Source organism: Acomys minous, assembly GCF_964271855.1.
Source record: "Acomys minous genome assembly, chromosome: 4".
In the NCBI taxonomy this organism is placed as follows: Eukaryota; Metazoa; Chordata; class Mammalia; order Rodentia; family Muridae; genus Acomys; species Acomys minous.
In genome coordinates, this window is record NC_140486.1 from 10,757,993 (window position 1) to 10,785,705 (window position 27,713).

The 27,713-nt window shown below is 45.2% G+C and overlaps 1 protein-coding gene across 4 annotated transcripts; it reads left to right on the plus strand.

Annotated features, from left to right (window-relative positions):
• The first annotated feature begins 831 nt into the window (after positions 1-831).
• Positions 832-24,575, plus strand: LOC311595830 (urea transporter 1). Of its 4 annotated transcripts, none has more exons than XM_084778788.1 (10): positions 832-970; positions 3,919-4,004; positions 7,728-7,884; positions 8,363-8,552; positions 10,270-10,398; positions 12,194-12,386; positions 14,859-15,006; positions 15,208-15,342; positions 20,388-20,437; positions 22,209-24,575. In XM_084778788.1, exons 3-10 carry the CDS (start codon positions 7,749-7,751, stop codon positions 22,380-22,382), a joined length of 1,155 nt encoding a protein of 384 aa, XP_084634914.1. In that variant the 5' UTR covers positions 832-970; positions 3,919-4,004; positions 7,728-7,748; the 3' UTR covers positions 22,383-24,575. The 4 variants fall into 4 exon arrangements, with proteins under 4 accessions (XP_084634914.1, XP_084634915.1, XP_084634912.1 ...); XM_084778786.1 differs by having other exon boundaries at positions 833-970; positions 3,796-4,004; XM_084778787.1 differs by having other exon boundaries at positions 835-970; positions 3,847-4,004.
• The last annotated feature ends 3,138 nt before the right edge of the window (positions 24,576-27,713 follow it).

Here is a 27,713-nt window from a genome sequence, read left to right on the forward strand (position 1 = left end):
GGGTGGAGCCAGGGAGTACCAGGGCTGCCTGAAGGAGGGCCGATAAGGGGAATCCGCACATCAGCGGGTGTGCAGGGAAGACCTCTAACAGCGGGGAGGTTTTTCCTAATTCTTTATCCACAGAGGTGCCCCCGACTTCACTGTATTTCTACCACAAAGGAACCAGCCGCAAAGCTGAAATCGAAAACAAATAGGAAAGAAAGGAATCTTTCCCTTCGATGTTAGGGTCGTTTGTGGGCTAGCATTGTAAAGGCAGTGCCGTCCATCCTGGGGTTTTTCACCCTGAAAGAGGACCAAGCAGGGAAACATTTGTGGTTTTGGTTTTCTTGCACTTGCGTGGGCATCAGGTAGCTAAGTCCTCCATCCCTCTCCGGCCGCCCTTGGGTCTTCCTGTCCTAAAACCAGGACAGACATGTCAACTCCAGGCACGTTCATAGGAACCAGCCACTTCACTCCAAACCTGCGCTACTGTGCTTGGACTTTTAAATGGCACTATGTGGATTTGTTGTTGTTGCTGTTGTTGTTGTTGTTGTTGTTGTTGTTGTTACAAATCTTTCCAGACACGTTTTAAGTTGAGGGTAGGAAATGGCACAGAAGAGAAGAGGCGAATGGTGAATTTGAGTTTGGTTATCACTAAGTAAATACCCTGGGATGCTGTCAAGACATGACAAAACCATTGGCACAGTGTCAAGAGAAGGGAGAGCAAGGCAGAAGCATAAGGTACTGAAGCCAGGGGCCACCCCCTCTCCCCACCCCTACCCCACCCCCTACCCCACCCCCCACATTGCTCTGGTGTTGGTGGCTTAAGTGGGAGGAGACAGCCAGTTCAGAGACCTGAAGAGCAGACTGTGGGTATAAAAGGGTGAAGTGCCTGTCCTGCGCCACCCTTCCACAGCACTCTCCCTTTTAAGAGAGCCTGGCTGCTCTTTATCAGGCACTGCCTTCTGCCTCGGGGGAAGCCAGCTGGAGGGTAAGTACCATCCTCGTTTCTGTTAATTGCCAATTAGCTCTTGTTGACCGTTGCCTTTAATCTTGCCCCCTCCCCTTTCTTTTTAAAGACAGAGCATGAGTTTGAACTTAGATGTGTCTGCCTCAGATCCTATTATTATTATTAATTATTATTATATTTTAACAATACAAATTAGTTTTCATTGTAACAGTCTATACATGCATGGACTGTGTCTTGATCATGCTGTTTCCTTTCTGCCCTCTCTTGCCTTCCGCGCCCAACTCTGCTCTCTTTTATGGTGAAATGTGTCTCTAATGGTTGGAACTGAGTAGATGGAGTTCTGGTAGACTAGAGGGCTGCTCACAAAGCTGCAGTCCTCTTCCCAAAAGCTTAAAAGTAATGCCTTTGTTGTGATGCCTAGAGAGGGCTGGTGTGGAAGAGAGCTTTCACATGGTGCCCACTCTGCATACCAAATGAACCTGACCTAATCTGCAGGGTGAGAAGTTTCAGGAGCATGCTCTTGGAAAACTAAGCAAAGCTAGAGACGGCATTTTTATGACTCACAAAAAGTGTCGGGTACTGGGAACAGCTCTTCCCAGTGGGGTCTTGGGGCTCCTGTGCATGTGCTGTCCTGCAGAAAGGAGTGTGCTTCTGTGCCCATTGGGAACTCCCATCAGTCACAAGTGTAGCCAGAGATCTGGTGGCTTCCGGAAGCGCTCTGGCCCTGCACAGTTCAAGGCTCCAAGGAGTGGAATCTGCGGCAGAGGGAAGTGTTTTAATCAGGAGGCAGGATTACCTCACAGCAGCCCTTTGTTTCTGATTACAGCTCTAAGGAAAACTGAGCAGTCTCTGCCTTGTGATAAAAAAAAACCGACCTGAAATAAAGATTAGGCAAGGTAGCAAATAAATGTCAGCCCAGAAAGTCTTTTCATTATGACAGAACACAAAAATGTTTCAAGAAACCCAGATCTAATATTTGGTACTATTTGAAGCTATGCTCTCGAGGTACGACATTCACGTCTCTCCAATTGTACCAATTACTAATACACAATACAATACAAGTGAGTTTCATTATGTGTAAGAAAATAGAGAGGACAGTTAAAGTTAGACCTCAGATTTGCCTCAACTTAAAATACTAGTGCTGCCTCATGTCACTAGTGATCCGGACTCTGAAACACACTTTCCAGCTCCAGCTAGGAAGGTCACACCACACAGAGCTTCCAGAATATTTTTGGATGCTAACTTGAAGCCGTGTCAGCAACGCACGGGAGAGACTGGCTTTGAGGAACTGCTGCTCTTATTTTTCAACAGACAGTAATTGATCCCAGAGAGGGCACAGAGGCCTTTCTTTCTTGTTCAACCCCATACCCCAGAGTTACTTCAAGGTGCCTGTGAACTCAGGCTGCTGTACCCTGCCACACACTTCAGACCCTGCCATGCAGAGGCTGCTATGTCATTTGTTGTCTTCAATAGAATCCTGGGTGACACTAACTTGCCTGGCCCCAAACTGGGAGACAGAGAAGCACAGCCTCTGCCTGCCACTGGCCAGGTAGACTTCAGATGGACCACAGAGCCTCGGCTTTCTATAACTTGGAAGTTTCGACCATATGTCCCTAAAGCCCACCTTGTTCACATATTTGCCTATTTCTGTCTCTAAGAAAATATTGATGCTGAGCTTGTGGAGATGGTTCTGGGAGCAGGCGCAGAAGGGGGAAGCAATAGGCACTTATCCTGAGGGACCATGACCCCTCCCTTTGTGGTTCTTGCATTTTTCCTTTCCTTTTGCTTTTAATCCTATTTTCTTTCCTTCTTTCTTTCTTACCCTCTCCCCACTTTTAGCATAGTATAAGATCCTTGCCATAGAACTGTTTGTTGTTCTCTCGTACCAACCAAAACTGCTCATATTGCAGCCACCAGGAACATCAGTTTGGTTTACAACTAGGCAGATAGATTACTATGACACACACACACACACACACACACACACACACACACACACATGTGCATGCACACGCTCACTTTTTTCATAAAGTATGTCAGAAATATTTTCTACAACTGTGGATTCTTCGTATGGCTTTGATAAAGTTTTTAGGTTTCAGACCAAGTCAGTAGAAGAATGTGAAAATAAAATAAATGAAAGAGAAATAGACAAATGACACAGGTAGAACATTCTACAACTCCCGAATGAAGAACTGTTTTTGAATGCAATGGAAAGAACGGAGAATGAAAGTAGAATAAGAAGGAAAGGAGGGAAGAAAGAGGAAATTGTTAATATCTGACACTCTTGTTAAATTTAACTAAGAATCGTTTCTTGTTAGGAAACTGATAGTCAACATTTAGCAATTATTATTCAGATGCACGCGATATGGTATTTGTCAATATTCTAGAATGAGCTTTTGCTGTGCAATGAAAGCGTGGCTACCATCTTCCTACAGAAAGTGGAACCCAGGAACCCTCTTTCCTCCTGTTTCGTAAGAAAGAAGACTGAGACACTTGTGTCTGAGTTGGTCCCCATCACAGAGCATAACAGTGTCCCCAAGAACTTCAGAGCCTTAAGCCACCTTCCTTTTCCTGAGCCAGTTTCACATGGGTCACCCTCCTGCCTGTAAAAAACAGAGCAGTAGACCCACTCTCCTTTGTGTTCTGTTCAGCATGGTTTGCCACCGTTTCTTAAGCAAAGTGAGTTTCATTTCCATAGTCGGTGTGTCCTCTTTCCTCCCTCGCTCTGCAACCTCCTTGATGAGGGCCACTCTGCTCTAGGGGCCAGGGCAGGGAGCACCTTCCCTTAGCAGAAACTCACAGGGCCTGCCCCTCTACCCCAGCCTGTCCTTTCCTGTGCTCCCCAGAAGCCAGGACATAGCTGCCTCACATCCCTTTGCCCTTTGTCGTGTATGGAGAAAAAGGAAGGATGAATGGACAGTCTTTGCTTGGTGGCACTGATGACGCTCATCACGGTCCTCTTTGGATAGACCCTTTTGGAAACAAAGCCGGTGAGGCAGCACCAGGAGGCGTCAGACGGCTAAGCTTGGCCCTGGCACGCAGGTGGCAAGAACAGGTAGGCTCCCTTCTGGCAGCTTGTTTCTTGGGGTACCTGAAAGCGCCCTCCCAGCTTGGTGTCTTTTCTGAGCAGAGGGCATGGGTGATCAGTAAGCAGTGCTGGGCATGGTGTTATGGCCTGAGCTGCTCCCACAGGCTTAGAGGCAATTGCACAGCCTTAAAAAAAAAAATGAGGAAAGCACAGTCGGGAACTTTATGATTGTCCCGATTCTCCTCTTAGGTTAAGACTTCCTCAATTGTCCTCTCTTCTCCACGGAAACGCGATGACCTTCTCAGCAGAGAGTGAGCATCAGCTAGAAGGGTCCTCTGCTGAGTGCTGTATCCAAGTTCCCAAAAGAGACACGAATTCTCGAGCAAGCATGATAACATTCTAGAGTAAACTAGATTTAAACTACTGACTTCTCCTAACCGGCTCTCAGGCTGGAGTTCTGGAACAGGTGGCAGGGATCCCAGGAGTTACAGGAAGTCACGCCCCTACACCCACCCACCCACCAGGCCTCTGTCTGTGCAGTCATGAGGAGCCTCTCTCTGAGCTGTGGGGTGGTGGGGAACGATGTCACAGCCCTCTAGTGCACCCCAACACAAGTATTAGAGGCACAGCCCTAGGTTGGGTTGTAGATTTGGACAAATGTAGTTTAGTCTTAACTTGGGGAGGTTCCGCAGCGACACAGGCCGTTCAGGTTCCTAGTCATGTCTGGCCAGTTATCCTATCAGGTTTCGAATCTCTGGGGTGGTGTGGTATTCGAAACTCTCTAAAATAAATACAGGCTGGAAGTTTTGAGAGCACGCACTTGTGTATGCCCGAGTTGACTTCTGTGGTGGATGGAAACTGCCACTTTCAGAGCTCCGGCACATTCGGTTACAGCAACTCAGGACAATTGTCCTTTAAGGTTCTTCTTGTTGAAGACCATCAAGGCTGGTGGATCTGGACCCAGGGGGTCTGCTCCAACTACTGTACCAACCAAGGACAACGCTTGCAGTAAACCTAGAACCCCTATCCAGATCTAGCCAATAGACAACACATTCTCCACAGTTGTGTGGAGCAGGGACTGACTCTGACTTGAACTCTGGTGCCCCCTATTTAACAAATTCCCCTTGGTGGGGAGGCCTGGTGGCACTTGGAGGAAGGGGAAGCAGGCTACCTGGATGAGACCTGATGGGCTGTGATCATATGGTGGGGGAGGAGGTCCCCTTCTGTCACAGGCCTAGGGGGAGGGGAATAGGATGAAGAGGGAGGGAGAGGGGAAACGAGAAAACACAAGTGAGGGGATAACAATTGACATGTAATCTGAATAAATTACTTAGATAAAAAAAGATTCTTCTTGTTATGTCCTAGACTCAAGCCTGATGCCTCTTATAACTTGGCGTGACTTTGAAAATGGGTCACTGTTGTCGAGGAAGGGGCTAACTTTGCACACTTTCGGTTATGAGATTTAAAGAAGGAGAGGTCTGAAATAAGTGATAGCCATTGTTTAGATTAGAAAATAATTTTCATTTATGAGATTTAAAGAGGAAGAGGTCTGAAATAAGCGATAGCCGTTGTTTAGATTGGAAAATAAAAGTTTTTTATTTTTATTTATTTCTATGAAATAAAAAATTTTTCATAGGTGTTGGGTTACTTAAGCAGATTTATGAATTTTAAGTATGGAGCAGAGCAAACTGAGTTATATGGGCTTGGTTTAGATTCCATGCCTCCAGCAGTTCTTATCATAAAAAATTCCCAATATAAAGATTCCCTGAAAGACTCACAAATGTTGGTGTCACATAGACTGTGCCAAGACAGAATGACCTTGGTCTGGAATGCATGGTAGAAATAGTTCCAACTTTGTGTGATGATTAATGGTGCACCATTGTTTAAAAAACAGGAAGACAGCCAGGCGTGGTGGCACATACCTGTAATTCCCGTACTTGGGTGGCAGAGGCAGGAGGATCATAGCAAGTTCAAGGCCAGCTTATGCTATAGTGAGAAGTAAAATTGTTATACAGTAATAAATCAGTAATAAAACATTGATTTCGCCAGGATTAATGTAAGTCAAAACAGGTTTGTTTGGTTTTTTTTTAAAAAACATCGTTTTATTAACTGTCGGATGTGGTAAACAGAACACTGATGGGATGGGCATCCATTGGAGGTACTCTGTCCATGGCCTTGCTGTGAGGGGAGGTGAGCTGGTGTGTCCACGCAGCTTTGGGCGTTTCCTTGGAGCTGCCTCACTCCCTACTCACCTCTCAATGTTCTGGGCCTTTTCATACAACCAGGGTGACTTGGCTGTTGTCTAAGAATCTGTCACTGGTAGCCCTTCCGTCTGTGGTTGGCACCATGAAACCTTCGTGTTGTGTTGCAGGGTACCAAATTCAATGATGTTAGCTCTCTGCTGTTACATACTTATCGTGAGAGTCCGCCAGCCCCGTAGTCGACACACATTATGGGTACAGTGTTTATACTCTGGCAAGACATTCAGGCTGCAAGCAAACTCTGTGCATTCTTCTACCATGCAATATTTACATCACACCCTTTGGCTTTTCAGTCTCTACACCAGTGGTTCTCACCCTTCCTAATGCAGTGTAAGTATCTGTGTTTTCCAATGGTCTTGGGCAACCCCTGTGAAAGAGTCACTTGACCCCTACAAGGAGTCATGAACCACAGGCTGAGAACCACCGTACTATACCTTTGTGATGTATTTTTCTTGCTTGTTTTAATACATTTACATGACAGATTCCAAATTACAGAATATCTGAGGCAACTGTATAACATAAGAATAAATTCAAGCAATCTTATTTTTAGCAACTAGAGCCAGAGAATTCTTAGCTGTGTCAACACACAACAACTATTTCAAAAAGTTCTTCTTTTTCAAAGAATTCTTAAACAAAATCAGTCGTTTGGATGGGATTTTTATGTTGGTGTTTTGCTTTTCCGAGAGAGAATCTCATGTAACCCAGCCTGTGCTTGAACCATTATGTTGCTGGAGCTGGCCTTGAACTTCTGATCCTCCTGCCTTCAACTCTCAAGGAATGAGATTAGAGGCATATGCTACTACCACTCCTACTTATAACTGCCATTTTGTTAAAAAAAAAAAAAAAAGGAAATACAAATTTTATGGTTACTTGCTTTAGCTCTTTCTATATTATTTGATTTGTTATGCTGATGCTCACTGTTTTTCTATCTTTTTAACACTAAGTTCCTTGAGTGTAGGAAATGTAATCTCAACAAATATTTGGTAAACTGAAAACTGAGCCTTGTAAGGGTATAGGCAAGAAACTTCTCGTGATAGCATTAAAGACATCGAGAACAAAGGTTGAACAATTCTTGGGCTTGTATAATGAGTTCCTCGGCAATACTCCAGGAGGAGAGAGTACATTCTCAGACCCATCGCACTGTCATAGTCTATGCCAGTGGTTCTCAACCTGTGAGCAATGACCCCTTTGGATGTCAAACAACCCTATCACAGGGTCACCAAAGACCATCAGAAAACACACATATCTACAAAAAGATTCATAACAGCAGCAAAACTTCAGTTATTTAGCAACAACAAAATAATTTTGTGGTTAGGGGGTCAACACAACACAAGGACCTGTGTCAGAGGGTCGCAGTGTTAGGAAGGCTGAGAACCTCTGGTCTAGGCGAATGCTCCCACACTCAACCTCATGGCAACCATAACCGCCTAAGCCAGCCAACCACAGAGTTCTGGCTCAGGATGTTTACAAGCCCTGTCCTTCCTTCAAGGAACCAGACGAAGAGCTGACGATGGAAGACAGTCCCACCATGGTTAAAGTAGACCGGGGTGAAAACAAGCTGTCATCATGTTGGGGGAGAAGATGTGGCTTCAAAGTATTTGGCTATGTCACCGGTGATATGAAAGGATTCGCCAACTGGCTTAAAGGTATGTGAACACCCATACCTGGAATAGATGGGGGAAGCAGCTTTGAGGAAATCCTTTACCTGTGCGTCTACCATGTACTTAGCTCTATTCCTTAGTCATCCCTTTTTAGTTTTCTGTTTTGTGTCTCCTAACTTGCAAGGCTTTTTCACACCTTTTTCCTGGAGATAGTGGGCAGGTCCCTGTTCATATACAGTGAAAGGAGAACCTCAGCACTTAACAAAGAAAGTTCGACTGCTCATAATTCAGTCCTTTGGCTTAGTCTGCACCTCTGAACATGCTAAACAGGTGTATTAGCTGCTTTCTGAATGTTGGGTTCCAGTAGGGGCAGTGTAGACTAACTAGTCAAACTAAGGGGTCAAAGGGATGCTTCAAAAACCATCGGAAAGCTTCACCTTAGACAGTCACCTGGTGACCTTGCTCAGGGCAGACCTTGAAGTCATCTTGTCTCTTCCTTAACTCTGCTCATCTGTCTCTCCAGACAAGCCTGTGGTGCTCCAGTTCATAGACTGGATTCTTCGAGGCATATCCCAGGTGGTGTTCGTCAGCAACCCCATCAGTGGCATCCTGATTCTGGTGGGACTTCTGGTCCAGAACCCGTGGTGGGCTCTCTGTGGCTGTGTGGGAACTGTGGTCTCCACGCTGACAGCCCTCTTGCTTAGCCAAGACAGGTAGGCAAGCCCTCACATGCCAGCCCCCTCTCTTTCTGTGACACTAGCTGGGCAGCCATGATAGAGCCACACCCTACCAGGTAAAAGCAACCTTTATTCCACAGAGGGCTCTGTTTGCCTTTAGTCAGAGGTCAGAGAATTGCTGATAATCTTGTATTCTTCCCATCTGATAAAGGGCCAATCTGAGTACTACCCACTGTGTTCGGCAGGCAGAGCTCATCCACCACCAGGAAGGAGCCTACTGAAGTCTCCTTTAGTGTACAATATTTCTTACAACTTTAAGCAAAATGCTCTGGGTTCCTGAAAAGACTTGGCAGCTTAGCAACCCCCTTTGTATCTTGTGTCCATCATTAGTTTAACGTGGTCACCTCCTTTCATAGGCATAGCACAGCTGCCAGGCTGGTGAAGAGCCACACATCCTAGGATTAGTTCCTCATTGGTTTGGCTGCAATGAAATGTAATTATGGGCTAGGCACACAGTTCAGTGGCCGAGCACTTGTCTAGCATGTCTACAAAGGCCTGCATTTCACTCCAGTACTGAAGGGGGCATCCTCATTTTCTTGTTAATTAGTATTTTTTATATTTTTTATTTGCATATTTTTTATATTTGTATGTGTTACTTCTCAAGTTTCTTCTACTTTTCTTAGTTCTAAAAAAAAAAAAAGAGCAAAATGCAAAATGACAATTCCATTTAAATGATTGGTTCTTCCTGGGGCTGGAACTGTGGCATCCATCTCTTGACTTATGGATGCTGCCATTTGTGACCCACTGACAAACAGTATGGGAGGGACCAGCCTGCAAAGCTCTCTGCAGTCATCATGTGTAATTTCAATTTCTGGAGGATTACTGAAGAAAGACAAAGGCCTTTGAAACTAGAATCCAACCTCACACGTCCTCAGCCCAGTGAATAGATACGACAGCAGCTTATTGGCTGCACCTGTGCCTTGAAAAGCAGCCTCACACCGCAGCCGGTGTGCTCACAGGCTGCAGCCCCTCCCCTCAGGGCCTGCATCTGACCTAACCAGCTCACTTCACCACCTTTACCTCACCTTTATCACGGTCATTACCAGTGAGAGGCGGGCTGGAAATGAACCTTTTTATTCTTTATGATGGCATACATCTCAGAGGCTGAGGATAGGGAGCTTCCGAGGGCTTACTCGGTAGAACTAGTCTCATCGCTCCCTTGGGCCTTCCAGATCCGGATGTAGTTCCTGACACAGATAGGTGCCTGGCCAAGTAAAAGTAATCCTTTTCCTCTGCAATAACTGGAGCTGTACATTAGAAACAGCACGGCAGAGTCATAAGAACGTGGAAGTGTACGCTAAAAACACTGCAGAAGGATTTGCCATCCAGGAATCATATGTCTCTTGCTGAGAAATCAGACTAAAGACTGTTTCACACGCTGGTGTTCTACACCTAAATGATATTTAAAAACTAAGGCTTTTCCCAGGAAAGGCTAAACAAAGAGCGGTTTGTCTTGCACGGGCCCCAGACCCTCACCAGATGCTATCCTTCCTGTTCCTGTACACATTTCAGAGTTTTAACTATGTACAATTTCACTGTGCAATTTAGTTGTATCTATATGATTCCTAAAAGGCTATGAAAGGCCTGCCCAGGTACAGCGCTTTCCTAAAGTGGCTCTAGAAGTTACAGTTGTTGTTTCTGTTCGATCCTAAGTCCACCCAGGCAATGTCTATGCTGTCCCTCCTGCCTGCAGGTCAGCCATAGCCGCTGGGCTCCAGGGTTACAATGCCACCCTGGTGGGGATCCTCATGGCTGTCTTCTCAGACAAGGGTGACTATTTCTGGTGGCTGATGTTCCCTGTCTCTGCCATGTCTATGACTTGGTAAGTTCTACCTGGTTTTCAAAATGCCTGTGGCGGAGGTTGGGGGGAGTGGTGGGGGGAGGGGGAGGGGGGCAGGAGGGGCCGGGGGTCGGTGAAGGGAACGAGGGGCCAGTGTTGAATGAGCACACCTCTGTGTCAATGGCAGTTGTAACGTTGTGACTGTGCCCCTGATTTTTACACTTTAGAACAGTTAAGTGGGGGCAAGCAAGTCGGTTTATCACATACAGAAGTCTACAGCCAGGGATGGCATCCTGAGCTTCATCCCAGGAACCCACATGGTGCGAGAGAACTGACTCCCAAGATTTCCTTTGACCACCATGACCCACACCTCTCTACATAGGCCCTCACATGCACACTCACCCACACAAGCACAACTTAGATGACAGTAGTCCAATGGAGCCAGCTATGGTGGCATGTGTCTATAATCCTTGCCTTTCAGGGGCTAAGTGAAGAGGGGTGCTTTAAGCATAAGGCCAGCCCGGAGTTCAGGGAATCTGTCTAGAGAGGCAAAGCAACAATATAACAATAAGTGGCAGGTTTTATGTCATGTGTCTTTTTTTAACCACAAATTTTAAAAAATAGTTAAAAGAATTAAAACTAAATTCTACCTTTGGTTATAGAAACTAAAGCAACCGCCTTAAGAAAACCGTATGGATTTCCTTACGTCCAGTTATTTGTCCTTACGTCAAAGTCGGCTACATCCTCCTCATCCAGGCATTCTCAACCTCATCTGCGCACTTACCACACACAAGTGCTCTGGCCTGTTGCTTAAATGCTGAGGTCTTTAATCTCCCTAGGAGGTTCTAAAGTCTAGCCGAAGGCACCCACCTCATCAGTGGAATCACATTACCTAAACTGCCTACCTCTTTTTTTTTTTTTAATTCAATCCCGTTTTATAAAACCCAGATTATCTTTAAAATTAAGCTCTATGCTGACATAGTTTTAATTCCTTTTTCTAGAAACACATCTAAAGTGTAAAGTACTAATGTGCCCACCAGGGCAGCACCTGCAAGGAGGGCTCCACTCTGGTCACACCCACAGGTGTGTGGAGGCCCCGCCCACAGAGCCAGCCTCCCCCAGGAGGTTAGGAGCTGCTCTGGTCCTACTATGATGCTTCTCCTTTGGGTCTGCAAGGGAGAGCCACACAGGGTCGAGGGAACTATCTACACTGTCCCAAACAAGCCCGAGTCTGCACACCGTGAAATGAGGAAGCCGTTGTGTCTGAAGCCACTAGCCAATGGCTCAGAGACACTTTCTAAGACCCCTCCTGCCCAGCCCACCCTCCTTAGTCCTTTTCTTCTCCAAAACAGGTACATATAAAGAAGACGTGCAGAGTGACGTCATCCAAATTCAGGACGATGGTGTGACTCTGGTGGGGAGGACGAGATTACAGGGCACTAACTGTGTAGATAATGTTTCACTTTATTAAGAGCTCCAAATATATATTTAAAACCTTGAGTGTAACTCACTCTGAGCCACCTCAGGTGTTTTTTTTTTTTGTCTTTTTTTCTTTTTTCAAAAATCAACCAAGAGTTGATTTTGTGGTATGTTTTAGAGTTGTCTCTGCGATGAGATTGACCCCAGGTTACACACACACAAACACACACACACACACACACACACACACACACACACACATATGTGCGCGCACATGCGCACAGAAGGTTTGCCAGCACAATTTCAGAGAATGTTAGCAACTGCAACAGAACCCCCATGCCCCATTGAGGGGCTGGGGGAGGCGGGCTCAGCCTGCTTGCTGGTCACTGACTCTCATTTTCCCGTTTTGTTCCCTTAGCCCAGTTTTCTCAAGCGCATTAAGCTCCGTGTTCAGCAAGTGGGACCTCCCTGTCTTCACTCTCCCTTTCAACATGGCGCTGTCGATGTACCTTTCAGCCACAGGACATTACAACGCGTTCTTTCCTAGTAAACTCTTCACACCGGTCACCTCCGTGCCCAATGTCACGTGGTCTGAGCTCAGCGCCCTGGAGGTAAAATACCAGCTTTGCTCTAACACCCTGCAATGACAGTTGCAGAGGACAGCTTGTTGGACATCAGACACTGTGGAAGCTTGGCCCTTGTTTGGTTGGGCAAGACTACTCTCTTAGGTCCATCACTCAGGGTTAGAGCATTCTGCTCATGATCTGCTTCCTCCAGTCGGAACAATATGTTGTACCGTTTGGGCTGGTTCTGCTGTTCTGCCTTCTTACAGGATAGGCATACATACAGGATAGGGTCAGGGTTCTCAAGGTACAGCCGGGTCTGGGAACCTGTATTGATAAACTCCTCCAAACCATGCCGGCAGACAGAGTGTGAGAGCCGCTGAGTCACAGGGTGTGGGCATGGTGCGTCTCCTCACAGATAGGTACAGAGAGAGCATGTGTTTTCAAAAGTTTCTCCCAAATTGAAGTCTTGCTCTTCCCATCGGTGTTTATAGAGGAATTTTGTACCCCACCCCCACCTCCGTGTGTGTGTGTGTGTGTGTGTGTGTGTGTGTGTGTGTGTGTGTGTACGCACACACGTGCATGTCTACAGATTGCAATAGAGCCTTGAACATGGAGGCAAATGATCTGCCTCTGGGCTACATGTCAGCCCCTTGTTTACTATTTCTGAGAATAAGAAGATACTTGAGATCAAAGAAAACAAAAGCGGCCTTGCTGGGCTTGGTTTTGTTTTTCTGTTTTTGGTTTTTGGTTTTTTCGAGACAGGGTTTCTTTGTGTAGCCTTGGCTGTCCTGGATTCACTTTGTAGACCAAACTGGTCTCGAACTCACATCAATCCACCTGCCTCTGCCTCCCAAATGCTGGGATTAAAGGCGTGTGCCACCACCCCCAGTTTAGTTTTTGTTTTGGTTTTGGTTTTGGTTTTTTGTTTTGTTTTGTTTTGTTTTGTTTTGTTTTGTTTGTTTTTGTTTTTTAATGTGCAAAAACTGGCTCTTCAACTGTCAGTTTAGGCATGCCCTTTGCCATTCTCTGCTGCCTGAGGAAAACAAGGGAGACTTGCAAAACCTTTGCTTTAGCTTTGACCAGTAAGCAAATGGGGAACACTTGAAACCAGCTCAAAATGAAAGGCAACTACTCAGGGGAAAAGTAACACTGTAAACTATCACTTTCCCTAGGACTACATTGTCTCATACGATAGCCTGTAACCCCACCCCAGTGGTTATTTAAATTTAGATATAAATTAACTCACAACTCAATTTCTCAACTTCAAGGGCCTGATACTGAGTATCAGATACTCAGTTGCAGTGTGTGGCCCGCACCTGCTACAGCTCAGATAGGGACAGTCATCATGAAGGCTCTAGGGCAGTTGACCTTGTCTCTTTCTGAACTGGTTTACTCAACTTTCCCACCCCCTATCTCCCACCCCCCACTGCCCCCTCCACCCCAGCTACCCAAGAGATACTTAGAATACCAAATTCAGAGATAAAAAGCCTAATCTGAGCCAGGCGTGGTATCGCACACCTTTAATGGAAAACAAACAAAAGCCTAATCCGTCCTTACCTGTGAAAAGTTCCCAGGTCTAGAAGAGATGGGAAACAACTATGCATAGACAAGACTGGGGACATTTAGAGCCCATCCTAAGAGAGACTGGGTCTCCCTGTGGCCCAGTGCCCTGCACCAGGGCCAGGACAGTGTTCGGAAGCCCAAGCTGGGGCTTCCCCTACCAGTCAGCATCACTGCCTCCAGCTAGGTGCTTGCTAAAAGATGCATGAGAGGGTAAAGAGGCCACCATCCTTCTGGAAATGTTCTGCTCAAAGGGAGAAGCCATGTGTGATTATTAGTCATCCTGGCCTAACCAAAAATTTTCTTATATGGAAATATTACTTGTTTGAGCCAAATCCTATGCTCTCTAAACACGTTAGTTAAACTTGGGCCTCTGTCAGAAAACAGAATTGTAAAGCTTGTGTTGTCGTGTTTTGAGATCTGATTGACAAGTGTTAATAACTAAAATAAATTAAAGATATTTTTACTAAATGGTACACTTTCCACTTAGGATCAGAAGGGCAAACGTGGTCCTGATTCATCACGTTGGCTATAGTAGCTTCTAAATTATGGATGAGACCATCTTATTCAGTTCACTGGCCTTTTAGTCTGGGCAGCCAATTCAATTATAGTAGTATTTCTGCAGCCTGTGGAAGGGCATGGACTGACTGACAGAACTGATGGACAGCAGGACCTGTGTCCCTGCCACACTAGGGAAGATCAGGAGGTCCTCAGAGCCAGGCATAGTGAGATGACACTGGAAGCCTCACGGTGCTCAAGTACTAATGGGAAAGCTAGTGAGTGCAACAGGTCTAGAGGAGCCTTGCCCAGCAGGCACCTGTGTTAATAAACTACTGACAATGATCTGGAAGGCTAAAATACGCTAATTCTAAGAATCCTAAAACTCACATTGTATAAGGTCACAGTGGCTTCTTGTCTGTTGTTTGAGTGGCTACAATTCTGTACTTTGTATTGCAGCTGTTGAAGTCCCTTCCCGTGGGCGTTAGTCAGATATATGGCTGTGATAACCCATGGACAGGGGGCATTTTCCTATGTGCCATCCTGCTTTCCTCCCCACTGATGTGCCTGCACGCTGCTATTGGATCATTGCTGGGTGTCATTGCAGGTGAGCACAAGACTTTCAACCTAGCGCAAGCATCTTCTCCACCCAATGCATGTCTCAGGCATCTTCTAGATGACAGACAGGGCTTTCTGGAGATCTCTGAGCAAGGGGGAGTTCTTGGGATGTTTCCCCTGGCCCCACGACTCATTGCAGAGCGTCCTGCTCTTTGTCCCAGCTCTGACCTCTCCTGTTTTTGTATGGCAGGACTCAGTCTTGCAGCTCCATTTGACGACATCTACTTTGGGCTCTGGGGTTTCAACAGTTCTCTGGCCTGCATTGCGATTGGAGGCATGTTTATGGCACTCACCTGGCAGACCCACCTCCTGGCCCTTGCTTGTGGTGAGTACCCTACATATGGTGTTGAAGAGGGGGGTGCCCATGAGGACTCCATCAAAATCATGGGCAAGCTATAAAGAGTTAGATTAAAAGTGTAAAAGGGTCATCATATGAAAAACTCAAACTGGGAGCGAAGTTTGCGTTTACTGCTAGCTAACTGTGTGAGCAGGGCAAGCGATGTTCCCTCTGTGGGGGGAATTAAAGTCATTTTTGCCTGCTACACTGGCTATCAATAGAAGAGCCTGGAGTCCCAGTAGCATTCTATTTGATATGTATTTGGCAGAACAGATTGATGACCTGTTCTGTAGGTTTTTGTGCTTGTTGTTAAGTCCAATAAACTAAAAAGAAATAAGCTAAATATAAAATTGTTGCTTGATGAACCAGTTAAGATTTCATGATGTCCTTTGAGTGTCACTTTAATCAGCTGCTTTCAAACCTGAGCATGCACCGGAATCACCTGGAATATTGGTGAAGACACAGACTGCTGCTAGATCTTCCCCCATCAGCCTCGGCTACAGAGTGTGAGGTGGAGGGAGAAACCTGCATCCTTGATAGGGAAGTCCAAGGGCCATGAGCTGAGAGCTGGTTTCTTAACCCCACCTGTAGGGCTGACCCTCAAGTCCATCCTTCTTAAACTTAGGCTAGGGAAGTGCTGAAGCACCTCATGTCCAGGAGGACTAAATCCAAACCTAGAAGCCACTGGGTCCTACCCTGGGCTGCATCCTAGCTGTAGCTTTCCAGCTCTGTGCTGGTTCCTTAAAGTAAGGTCAGCCTCAAGAGCTTTGGATTTGAAGAGCTGATGGATTCCCCAAGCTGATGAGGAGCAACAGATGCTCACCCATGGTCTTTGCCATGCCTAGTTCAATGGCAGTAAAACATTAAAGACGGTTCTAGAATGGAAGGAGTGACACCATTGGGGACAAAAAAAAAAAGTAAAGGGTATTCTGGATTGTAGAGGATTTATTTCTAACCTGATGTAATACCTGTGTAAAGCCATTTTATCACTAGGCTGTTCAACTTAAGCTATCTAATGCACTGTCAACTGGTAAGCCATGTGGTAGGCAGGATCTGGAGTGGAGGAGCTGAGCCAAGACTAGGGGTTTGTAGACACTGTTCAGTTTGGGTTTATGCTGTGGTGAGGCTAACAGATCTTAAGACACTGTGTGCTATTTAGATGGCATTTGTGTCACTTTGTTACATTTAGTGACTCAGCTTAAGACTTTCGCAAATGTTTCCCCCAACGGTGAATCTTTTCATTACTATTTTATTGTAGTAATAATACACTTTCATCGTTCAGTCCGAACAAAGTACAAAAAGGTGTAAAGTAGAAAGGAAACTATTCCGTCCTACTTCCTTGGGCAATTCTGTGACCTCCTTCCATGAAGGTCCCTGTGATGACACTGAATCTTCTCACATTATCCTTGATAATCTTTCCGTTTAAAGTCTTTTTCTTTTTTCTTTTCTTCTTCTTCTTCTTCTTCTTCTTCTTCTTCTTCTTCTTCTTCTTCCTCTTCTTCTTCCTCTTCTTCTTTTTCCCCCAAGACTGGGTTTCTCTGTGTAGCCTTTGCTGTCCTGGACTCACATTGTAGACCAGGCTGGCCTCAAACTCACAGTGATCCACCAGCCTCTGCCTCCCAAGTGCTGGGATTAAAGGCGGGCGCCGCCGCCACCACCACCCAGCCCTTTAAAGTATTTTTCAAGACAGGGTTTCTCTGTGTAGTCTTGGCTTCCCTGGACTCTCTTTGTAGACCCGGCTAGGCTCAAACTCGAGGAGATTCACCTGCCTCCTCTGTCTCCCAGAGCTGGAATCACATGCATGCAAAACTGAGCCCCACTCTGTTTAAAGTCTTTAACTTAACCATGGTTGCAAGCTCTTTTTCATAATTACAGATTCTAGGGATCAGGCTGTGTGCCCCATAGGGAGCCATTTTCTACCTGTCATGCTTACTTTGCCTTGGATATAACTTTAGAAAGTGAGGCAGCAAGACCATAAGTTCAGCCACACAGTAAGACCTTGACTCAAGGAAAAACAAAACCAACAACAAAACCAACTCTGACTTTGTTGCCAAAGTACCTGGAATGTAATTCCAACAGAGTTTTTAACCTTTCTGGGTCTAGGTTTCCTTATTTAAAAAGAGGGGTTGCAGTGGCCCCATAGAATTTGTCTAGGATTAAACAGCGTGTACATAAATGTCACGAAACGTAGGTGGTATTCAGCACTTGTTTGCAGCATTTAATGGTATGGATTTTATTTTTACTGGTGGATTTGTAAAGCTTATTAAGAATTAACCTTGTTTACTACTCCCTGTCAATGTATTAACTTTATCCATACAGGTTATTAAGAATTAGCCTTGTTTACTACTCCTTCTCAATGTCTTAGCTTTATCCGTACTTTCATACCGTTCCAAGTATGAACAGTGGATACCTCAGCCTGCATCAGCCTCCACTGGGAGACCCACCCCCAACAACCACTGAAACCAATTTGCTACCATATAGAATTTTCACTTTAGAACTACGGAAAGAGGCACTTTCATACTTCCTTGTTTAGTAACTACTGCCTTTGATGACCCATATTCACCCCTGTCCTGCAGCCCTGTTATGGTGCTCCTTCAGAGACAGTTTTGTTGGGGGAACCTCTAAGGCCCTGAATGCCTGAGAACAGCATCAGATCTCCCCAATTTATGTTTTAGCATTGCTGTCTGGAAACAAAACTAGATTTAAGGATTTTTTCCCTCTCTCCTAATATTTTAAAAATTGTCCTCAAAGATGATCCCACTGCCTTTTTAACATCTCAAATCACCATTAAGACTTCTAAGAAAAAAAAACCCTAATTCTTGTTAAATTGTAATTTTATTTTTCTCTCTGGACATTTAGAATTGTATCTCTTAGCACAAATGAGCAGTCAGGAGACCAAGGCTCTGCCCCTCAGGATGCAGGCCTCTGCTAGTCGAGGTACTGTGGACACCTTAGATATGAAAAGCTCATGACACTGGGAGGTAGTTACAGGGCTTCTAGTTTGGAGCCATTAAGACACTGCTCCGGAGAATGTTTTTTCTATAACTATTCAAATGTGCACTATACTCATATTTCTGTAACATATTTCTGAAAACAAAATCGTTGACTCAAAGGGAATGGCAATTCTAGTGTCCACAGATGTGGAGCTCCTCCCCAGAGAGGCTTCTCGGCTCCTTCTGAGGCTGACAGCATGAGAGCGTGAGGTCCATCTCCACTGTGTCCTCACAGACATTTTAATATCCACACACGAACTCTTGAAATAGACCTTTGTGTAAAATGCCACAGCAAGTTTCAGCTTGCCCATGTTGCCCTGTCACTGCCAAACAAAAGCCCAAGCTTGTCTGCCAAGGTAAATAATTAGCAGACAGCGCTTACAGGACTGTTCTTTTCTTCATTCCTTATGTCTCTATCAGGCAGAGGGGCTTGGGAACTGTGATGGCATCTGACAGGGCCGCCTTTCTTACCTGTAGATCAAAGATTGCACAGCCAAGGACTAGCTTTGTTTGTCATGTTATCTACAGAAGCTATAAACCTGCTTGGTACCCCTTGTCAATAGCTGGATTACTACAGCAGGACTCTCCCATGACGGTCCACTGACAGGGGCCATTGTCAGCGAAAGCCAGGCTGTCATTGAGGTTTAAGGGCAGTTTCTAATGCCATCAGGGAATCTCGTCTCCAGGCAGATGTGCAGTACGCAGAAGCTTCCATGATGTAAGCCAGTCCCAGCCCACACCGCAAGTCTTAATGGCTGGGCAGCCTGCTGGGCATTAGTCTAACTCTCACTGTGGAGAGCAGAGCAGCTTGGACTTAGAGATTATCCCAAAGCATATAACAGTACAAAACGTACGAGTGCCAGAAGCACACCTTGAAGCGTGTTGGGCCTTTGAAGGAGATAAGAGATGATAACGTCTGGTGCGCTCGGAGGACATAAAGAGATGACACTCAGGAGAGCAGGCCCGAAATCAGCTTGTCATTAGCCGGGGACCAGAGAATAGATATTGAATTAGTGAGTCAGATCTTGAAAAATGAGTGAAAGTGATGAAAACAGGGAGGAAACTCCTTCCCACCCAAGCCATGAGCATCCTTCTTCTCAGACTAGTATCCTGGCACCCTGCTAAGAGGGAGGGGGGGTCACAGCTGCTCTGAGTGGATATAAAAGTTCACTTAAGATTTCATTGTCTGCCTCCTTAAAGTAGACCTTTAAGTTCTGAATGAGCAAAAAAAAAAAGGGGGGGGGAGAGTGGGGAGGATGAAGGATTCTGAGTTCGTTCATTATACAGTGAATAAAAAGGAAGAGCTGGGATCAGAAAGCAGAGCAGTTCCTGAAGACTAGCTCTCATTAGCATGAGAAGCGAAGACACAAGAGCGCCCGCTGCACCAGCTAAGGAACATTTCTGCCTATGTGATTGACAGGTGCTTGATGACTGTCTAACAGGGGCCAAATGACTATGTTTGACTCTGGAAAAACCGAGGACATGCCCCACGCCTGCCTCTTCTTCAGCCAAGACAGAGAAATTGATGGTTAGCTAGTTAAGCCCTTTGTTCCCATTGCTTTACGTGTAGAAGGCACACATATGGCCGAAACATGCCATTTGTGGTGGGTTTTTTTTTTCCTTCAAAGTAAATAAAAGCATCAGATGTTTATTGAGCAACCTGTATGCCCACCTTTAGTGGACGAAAAGTCATTGCATGAAGGTCTCAGGGCTAAGTTCTGCTTCTGCCATGCTCTCAGCAATATCTTCCCTACTTACTTTTTCATAATATTTGTAGGTGCGAACTCAAACCATTAAAATGAAGATCCTAGTCACAGTGAGATTATAGCAAACCCAGGCTGTCTCATCCAAATGCAGCCACATTTATAGAAAACAACATGGCAATGCATTTGCCACAGAAAGCTTTTCCCTAAAAGTATTTCTACCTTTATCGCTGGAGAATTGGGGTGGGCTGACTTGTAGAACGCAGAAGTGTACATAAAGTCTAAGATGCTGGTGAAAAGTACATCTACCAAATAATGTCCTTTCCTCTTTTCATAGCCCTGTTCACTGCCTACTTCGGAGCCTGCATGACACACATAATGGCTGTGGTAAGTCTTCTTTGGTTGCATTTTGTCCTCCGCCTGACTTGTCAGTGATGTGGAACTCCACCGATGCCCACCTGAGCAGCACCTGGTGACAGGGCCCACGGCCTCGGTCACCGTTGCTCGCCCACGTGCTGGGTATCAGCCACTCCCACTCTCTCACCTCACAGCAAACTCTAGTCCAAACTGCAACCCTGAGGCTTGTTACGAGCGTCAGACCGCTCTGTTTAAAGAATAACTCTAACAATAGCTTTATCAATAACTTGATACCATATTATCAGAGTCATGTTCTAACTCTGGCACTGAGAAGTTGACCTTAGGATATAGTTTACTTATTAGGAAAACCACACCCATGGAGTAGTTAAGAAATCAGAAAAGAACAGACAAGGATGATAATTACTAAAGAAGTAGATGTTGTTTTAAATACCACCAATTTTTTTCTTTTTTACATCTCTAATCTTCAATGCACGCTCACTCACTCATCAATAAAACTTCTCAGACCCAGGTTCTACTTGTACTGTTTCTATGCAAATCTTTGCTCGTTAGCTCTCTCCTGGTGTGTTTTCTCCAGGCTGGCCTTAAACTCACTGTGTAGCTGAGGCTTGCCTTAAAATGACTAACAGGTGGCCTGCTACTATGCCTGGCTTCTCCCCCCCCCCCCTTTTTTTTTAAACACTGTGCTCTACTTTTGATCTTCTTCTGCCCCTCCCCCAAGAAGCCAAATATCTCCTAACTGGACTGGGCCCTTCACTTCCTAATGCCTGAACTTCACTCCCCTCCTCTCCTAGCAGGCAGATAATGTGGGGCTCAGACAACGTTGATGTAGTCGTAGTAGCGTGTGGGTCACAGCAGCTCATAGAGGCTTTGTCTGAGGTCTCTATGGACATGCAGCATCTTTGTGGAAGTTGCGATTCTCTTGTAGATCTGCGCATTGAAGATCGAGGTCCATGGCCTTGGTCGCCACTGCTCTCCCACGAGCTGTCCCACCCTCTAACCTCACAGCAAACTCTAGCCCAAACTGCAACCCCCAGGCTTCTTGTGAGAACACTATGGAGTCCTTCACACCCCAACAAAGAAAATTCCAAGGATTCATCAGTCTGTGACCCAGAGCTAGACAGATTCTACCACCGAGTTAGCTAGGGAGATCTGGGAAACTTCAGGTCCTGAACCCCCAAAGATTAAGTAGATCTTGTATGATGTCTGGGCATATTTGTTTTTCAGACACCCCCACAGGATTCTGATTGTTCAGGCAGGTTTTGGTACCCTATTTCCCATCACACTTCTGAGATCCGTACAAGAGACTAAAGCTAACCAGTGCGGTATCTTCAGAAATGTGTGAGTTGACATGGCAGCACTGAAGCGTGGCACCTGTCTGAAAAAATGTAAACATCTACTCAGGAGAGAAAGTAGAAAGAAATAAAACAAGTAGATTCCAATACTGGGGAGAAGTCAAGGTCGGAAAGGTCACTATGACTGGCCAATCGGAGAAGCCCTTTGTGGGTGTGACCGGGGATATTAATAATTTGTTGTCACCCTGTGTGTCCACTGTCATCCTAGCACATCATGTGTAGGAAGTTTGAATACATGAGGAAACTGGACAGACATACAGAAGAGACAAAACTGACCATTGTAAAAGACAATTCTGTAGACCAAAGCAGAACCCAGAGCAATGCCCCCACCAACTCATCCCCAGGGGTGAAAGTTCAGGGGGCCCACTGTGTGAACTCACTTTCAGATGGAATCTCAAAAGACTGTGTGGCCCGTCTCTTCTTCCCAGATCCAACTGCCAGCTTGTACCTGGTCCTTCTGTTTGTCCACGCTACTGTTTCTTTTGCTGACCACGAAAAATCCCAGCATCTACAGGATGCCCCTCAACAAAGTCACCTACTCCGAAGAGAACCGCATCTTCTACCTACAGAACAAGAAAAGGATGGTGGAAAGCCCTCTGTAAAAGCAGCCCCATCCAACTGCCTTGCGCGCCGGGTCGTGAGTCATTTCTAAGTACAGCGCTGATTGGCCAGGACCAACTTTCCTACTATCCGCGACCCATTCTTTTGCTTGCTTTGTGTTTTTCTGTTTGACTGTATATCACCAAGCCTTGACCAGGTGGTGTTCTCCGGAATGGAATTGAAGCCCCACTGTGAGTTGGAGGGCACAGGGTAGGGGTAGCACCAAGACTGGGATGTATTTATAAAGTCAAAATGTTCCAAGAGAAAGAAGACGTGGAAGCAGAGTAATTATTGTTATTTAAAGCTACTTTTGATGTCAGTATTACAGTTTGAGCTTTGTAAACCATGTAAGCCTTACAGGGCTGACAGGCACAGAAACAGAGGGACCTGGGGTTCTCAGAACAGCAGTTTGCTTTCAGAATCAGTGCCAATCACTCATAGCAACTGTGATCAACACTGGTGGGACAGGTTGACCGCAGGGCTGGTCCCCAGCTTGCCAGTAGAGTGTGGCGTTCTCTTAATGAGAACGGTTAGGTTTCTTTCTTAAGCTGAAAGAGCTGTGGGAAGGACTTTGTTGGTCAAAAGAGTTTTGTATTGCCACCCTTGGAATTTGTGAAATCCAGGTAGAGTTTATTTATTCTTATGACAAAAAAATATTTTTTCACTGATAAAAGTTTGCAGCTACCTAGTTCCTAGACATTAAGTTAAATGTATAAATGTATATGCATGAAATACTTAGTATAGTTGCTTTTACTTTAATTATTATGTTAGTTTTTACTTTTTAGTTTTGGGGAAGTATTTGACATAGGGCCTTACCATGTAGCGCAAGCTAGCCTAGAACTCAGCATCCCTCTGTTTCCACTCCCTAAGTACAGAGACTCTCTGCTGAGTTTTTAAGTGCTTCAAATATATGGCAACTTTATTAACCTAAAGAGCCTTTTAAAGCCACAGTTTTAATGAGTTCAAGGATGTCTGCTAAACACTGGCAGTTAAGTTGCATTCACATAGTCTTTTCAAGAGTTTTTTTTTCTTTCTTTCTTTTCTTTCTTTCTTTTTAAGGACATTATTTTCTGTACACTGATGTTCTGTTTAGGAAACTAATGGGATTGGGACCACCTGAAAGAAGTACAGGTTGGGAATTATCCAGGTTTTTAAAAAATTTTTTTAATCTAAAAGTTGTGGTTTCTGTAAAAATTATTTGACAAAATATGCTGAAGTGGGCAGCAGAAGGCCCCACTCCACTCACCACCTGCCACATATGAAATTTATTTTTTGGAGGTTGGAAGTGGGAAAAATTTAAATCCCAAAGATTTTTTTTTTCCTGTTGGGTACGTTGTTCATGCCTAGAATCCTAGCACTCGGGAGACTGAGGCAGGAGGATCACAAGTTTAAGAGCTGTGTGGGCTTTACTGAACCACCCTATCTCAGAAAACAAACAAATTGTCAGTGTTAGCCGGACTGTGGTGGTGCATGCCTTTATCCCAGCACTGTGGAGGCAGAGGCAGGCACTCTCTTGAGTTCGGTCTAGCAGGTTCTACAGAGTGAGTCTAGGACACCCAGGGCTGCCAGAGAAACCCTGTCTTAAAATCCAAAAGCAGAAAATAGTTCTGAGAATACAATGCCAGCTTGTTGAAGTCAGACAGTGGTTAAGTCTACACAAATACCTCTGGGAGTCAGGCACACTCCCTCTTCTCAGGAAAATAACATGAGAAATGTAAGCATTTTAAATCTTGTGACCAAAGCCCTTTGAAGCCATGGCTTTGCAACTGCCATGGATTCCTGGGTTGTCCTGTGAAAACTCTGAATTTCCGGTGTTTGAACTTAAATTTTTCAGCTGAGAATTTGTGAAATAAGCACTGGGGACAGCAATATGTAATGTATGTACAAAGACACCCCATCCCCATCCCCACGCCCGAGGTGAAGAAGGTGGATCCTAGCAGAGCAGCGGACCCAGCAAGCAGCATAGCTGTAGCTCACCTAAGGCAGCCTAGGCTCCAAGCTGGGAGTAGAAACAAGCTGAACCCTCTACATAGTCTCACTTACATAATATTAATGTCTTCAGGGTATTTTTGTTACTAAGGATTATCCTAAAGTTGAGTGAAAACTCTTAGACTTCATTTGTACTTTTTTTTTTTGCTATTTTCTGTGTAGCAGATTCCTGTGTAAATATATGAATAAATCATATTAACACCTCAGTTCAGTCTCGTGTGTCTTCATCATTATTAATGTGATTATATAGATATGAAAATTCACATACGTAAGTATGTGAGACATTTCCAACTTAGAGTTATGACAAGAAAAAGAAAATAGTCTAAAGAGATAGGCATCTGTGGCCTCCCTGTGGCTAGCAAACTACGAGCTCCAAAGGATTAAAGTTTCCCTTTCCTGGTATGGTGCCGGAGAAGGGAAAGGGGGGACGTCTGGTGCTGGACAGATGAGGAGCTTGCTCTCCAAGAAGAAATTTCAGACAAGGTTTCTATGTGTAACAGCCCTGGCTATCCTGGACTCGCTTTGTAGACCAGGCTGGCCTTGAACTCACAGTGATCCACCTGCCTCTGCCTCCCGAGTGCTGGGATTAAGGGCACGCACCACCACAGCCCAGTTGACTTCTTACCTTCTATGTAAACCTTAACCTCATGTCAGTGCCCCTAAGATGAACTTGAAGGCCACTGGACTTCTTTTTTCCTCTTCCCTGTGTGACCACCTAAATGATCTCCCTGCATTGCCTTCCACTCTTACTTATCTCTTTGGTTGGCATATTGGGAAAAAGAGAGAGGCATGCTTAGCTTACTGAGACTTTTGGCAGCACTGGCCTTGACCCTAAAACCTCAGGTGTGGAGTTAATCAAACTCTCAATGACAGATTGACAGGTCCTACCCATCGTCTCAACTACCCATTGTTCTCCCAGCTCTGGGATGAGAAGGATTTACCGAGGGCAGTTACACATGTTCGAGGCACGCTCCTAACTAACTCTGTGAGGACAATGTCCTGAAAACCATAGGTCCAGGGTGGTACCCCATCAATGCCAGGCCTAGGGTCAGTGCTCTGGGAAAGCTGCTTCTCAGAATGGATGTCACAGGGAGATGAACCAGTCAGGCTTGCCTCTGTTCCTGTAAGTACTTCTCCCTCTCTCCTCCTCTTGCTCTGGTTATCACGTCTGAAAAACATGATGAGAATGGAAATGCACTTCAACAAGTCTCAGCGGTGATGTCTTTGAAAGAATACCAAACAGAACGTTAGAGGAGCCACCACAGGATCCCCCCATCAAACACCCACAGGATCCCCCCATCAAACACCCACAGGATCCCCCATCAAACACTCACAGGCTCCCTCATCAAACACCCACAGGATCCCCCCCTCCTCCGTCAAACACCCTCTGTTGCAACAAAAATCTGTCTCCTTGTATCAAAACATGTTTCTAATGTGATATTGTCATGCAATGTCCCTTGCATCGAAGATAGAAAAGATAAGATATTTGAGGCCCCAAATACTATTAACTTTTTTTATAAGCTACAGGCACCAATTTGCATGTCGCCCACTTCTATGGCTTAAGTGTCTTCTCCAAACTGTGTTAGGATGTTATTCCCCAAGACAACGGGGCTGGGAGGCAGAGCCTTTAAGAGGTTAGTTGTGAGGATTCTACCTTCACACGTGAACTAATGTCCTGGAGTTAGTGCCCTTCCACATGAGTGGACTCTTAACAGAATGATGAGATTCATATCCCCCTCCCTTCTGAAAGTGCTTTACATCGCGTGCATTTAGAATATCTTTTGCCTGGTCCTGGCTCCAAGAGTTTGGAAAAGCCTGTGTGTGGCATTGTCAGCTTTCAATGCAGTGAGTGAGCTCAATCATATGGAGTAAAAGCCAGACAAAAGATTATTGGACAGACATACAACATGTCTGTCAGCTGGCAGAATGTACCACCATATATCACATGGTTCCTATGTGCCCATGCTAGATGTGGTGATGTGGTGTCACATGGTTCCTATGTGCCCTGCTGGACGTAGTGATGTCCTTACAGACAAGACAGTCTATTTCAGAGGTTACAGAGGAATTTGAGAAAGAGGCCTACAACAAGCCTGTTTACAAAAAGATTAATTATGGAATACTTGCTGGAATGTCCCTAAAGTATGTTGGGATACACCAGCCTCATAAAAGGATTCTGTACTCTCTTACTAACAAATTGTAAGCAAAGGATGAGAGTTAGTAATGGTCAGATTAAGAAAGCATAGGGCCAAGTCATGTTCAAATAGTTGTCTTTGTGAAATAACATTCATTTTTGTGTATGTGTGTGCATGTGTGTGTGTGTGTGTGTGTGAGAGAGAGAGAGAGAGAGAGAGAGAGAGAGAGAGAGAGAGAGAGAGAGAGAACCATCTTTCAGATCGTCTATCTTGATCTAATGGCCGAAGCATCTAAATCCTTCCACATGAAGAAACCTTTGGAAATTGTTGTATTTCATTTCATTTCCAGCTCAATGAAGCACTGAAAACAAGTGTCCAACATTTTCTGGTTCGTGGTCTCAAATAAACAATGAGAAATCCCATTTCCTGTTTGGGTTGGGTCCCTTGGATTCCAGCCCAACAAAGCTTTGAGTTACATTGCAGTGACATGCGAGGACTGGAAGGGAAGAAATGAGGCACAGAGGAAAGTTGGGGCAGTGCCAGGGAACCTGGCTAAAATTAAGTCTCGGAGGAAATAATGGCCGCTGGGTCATGAGTCAGCGTCCCAGAGGCCAAGGCATCTTGAAGCAATAAGAGCGCAGCGTACAGGACTGGCCATGCCAACAAAGGGGCCTTTCTCCTGAGCCCCCTCCCCATGTTGGCCTCTCAGTGACAGTTTCCCCACCTGATGAATTACAGTAGCAATGGGCAATGTGAGTGACCTGGAAATTAGTCCCAGCTGAAATTTACTTCAAATGTAAAGAGCATACTGGATCTCAAACACTTAACAGAAAAAAAGAGTTAAAATATCAACAAGTTTTGAATTGATTAAATGTTAAAGTGACAACACATTGGGTTCACTTGCATATTTTTATTAAAATAGAATTATATCATTTCCCTCCGATCCTTTTTCTTCCTTCAGCTTCTCTCATGTCCCATTTCCTCCCAAATGCCTGGCCTCCTCATCCCTAATTGTGTATACGTGTGTGGTGTGTGTGTGTGTGTGTGTGTGTGTGTGTGTATGTGTGTGTGTGTGTAATGCATATAAATATATAGATACGACCTACTGAGTCTGTTTAGTATAGTATGCATATGGTTTCAGGGCAGACCTCTTGACAGTGGATGACCAGTTGGGGCCTTCCCACGAGAGAAGACAACTTCTTCCACTCTCAG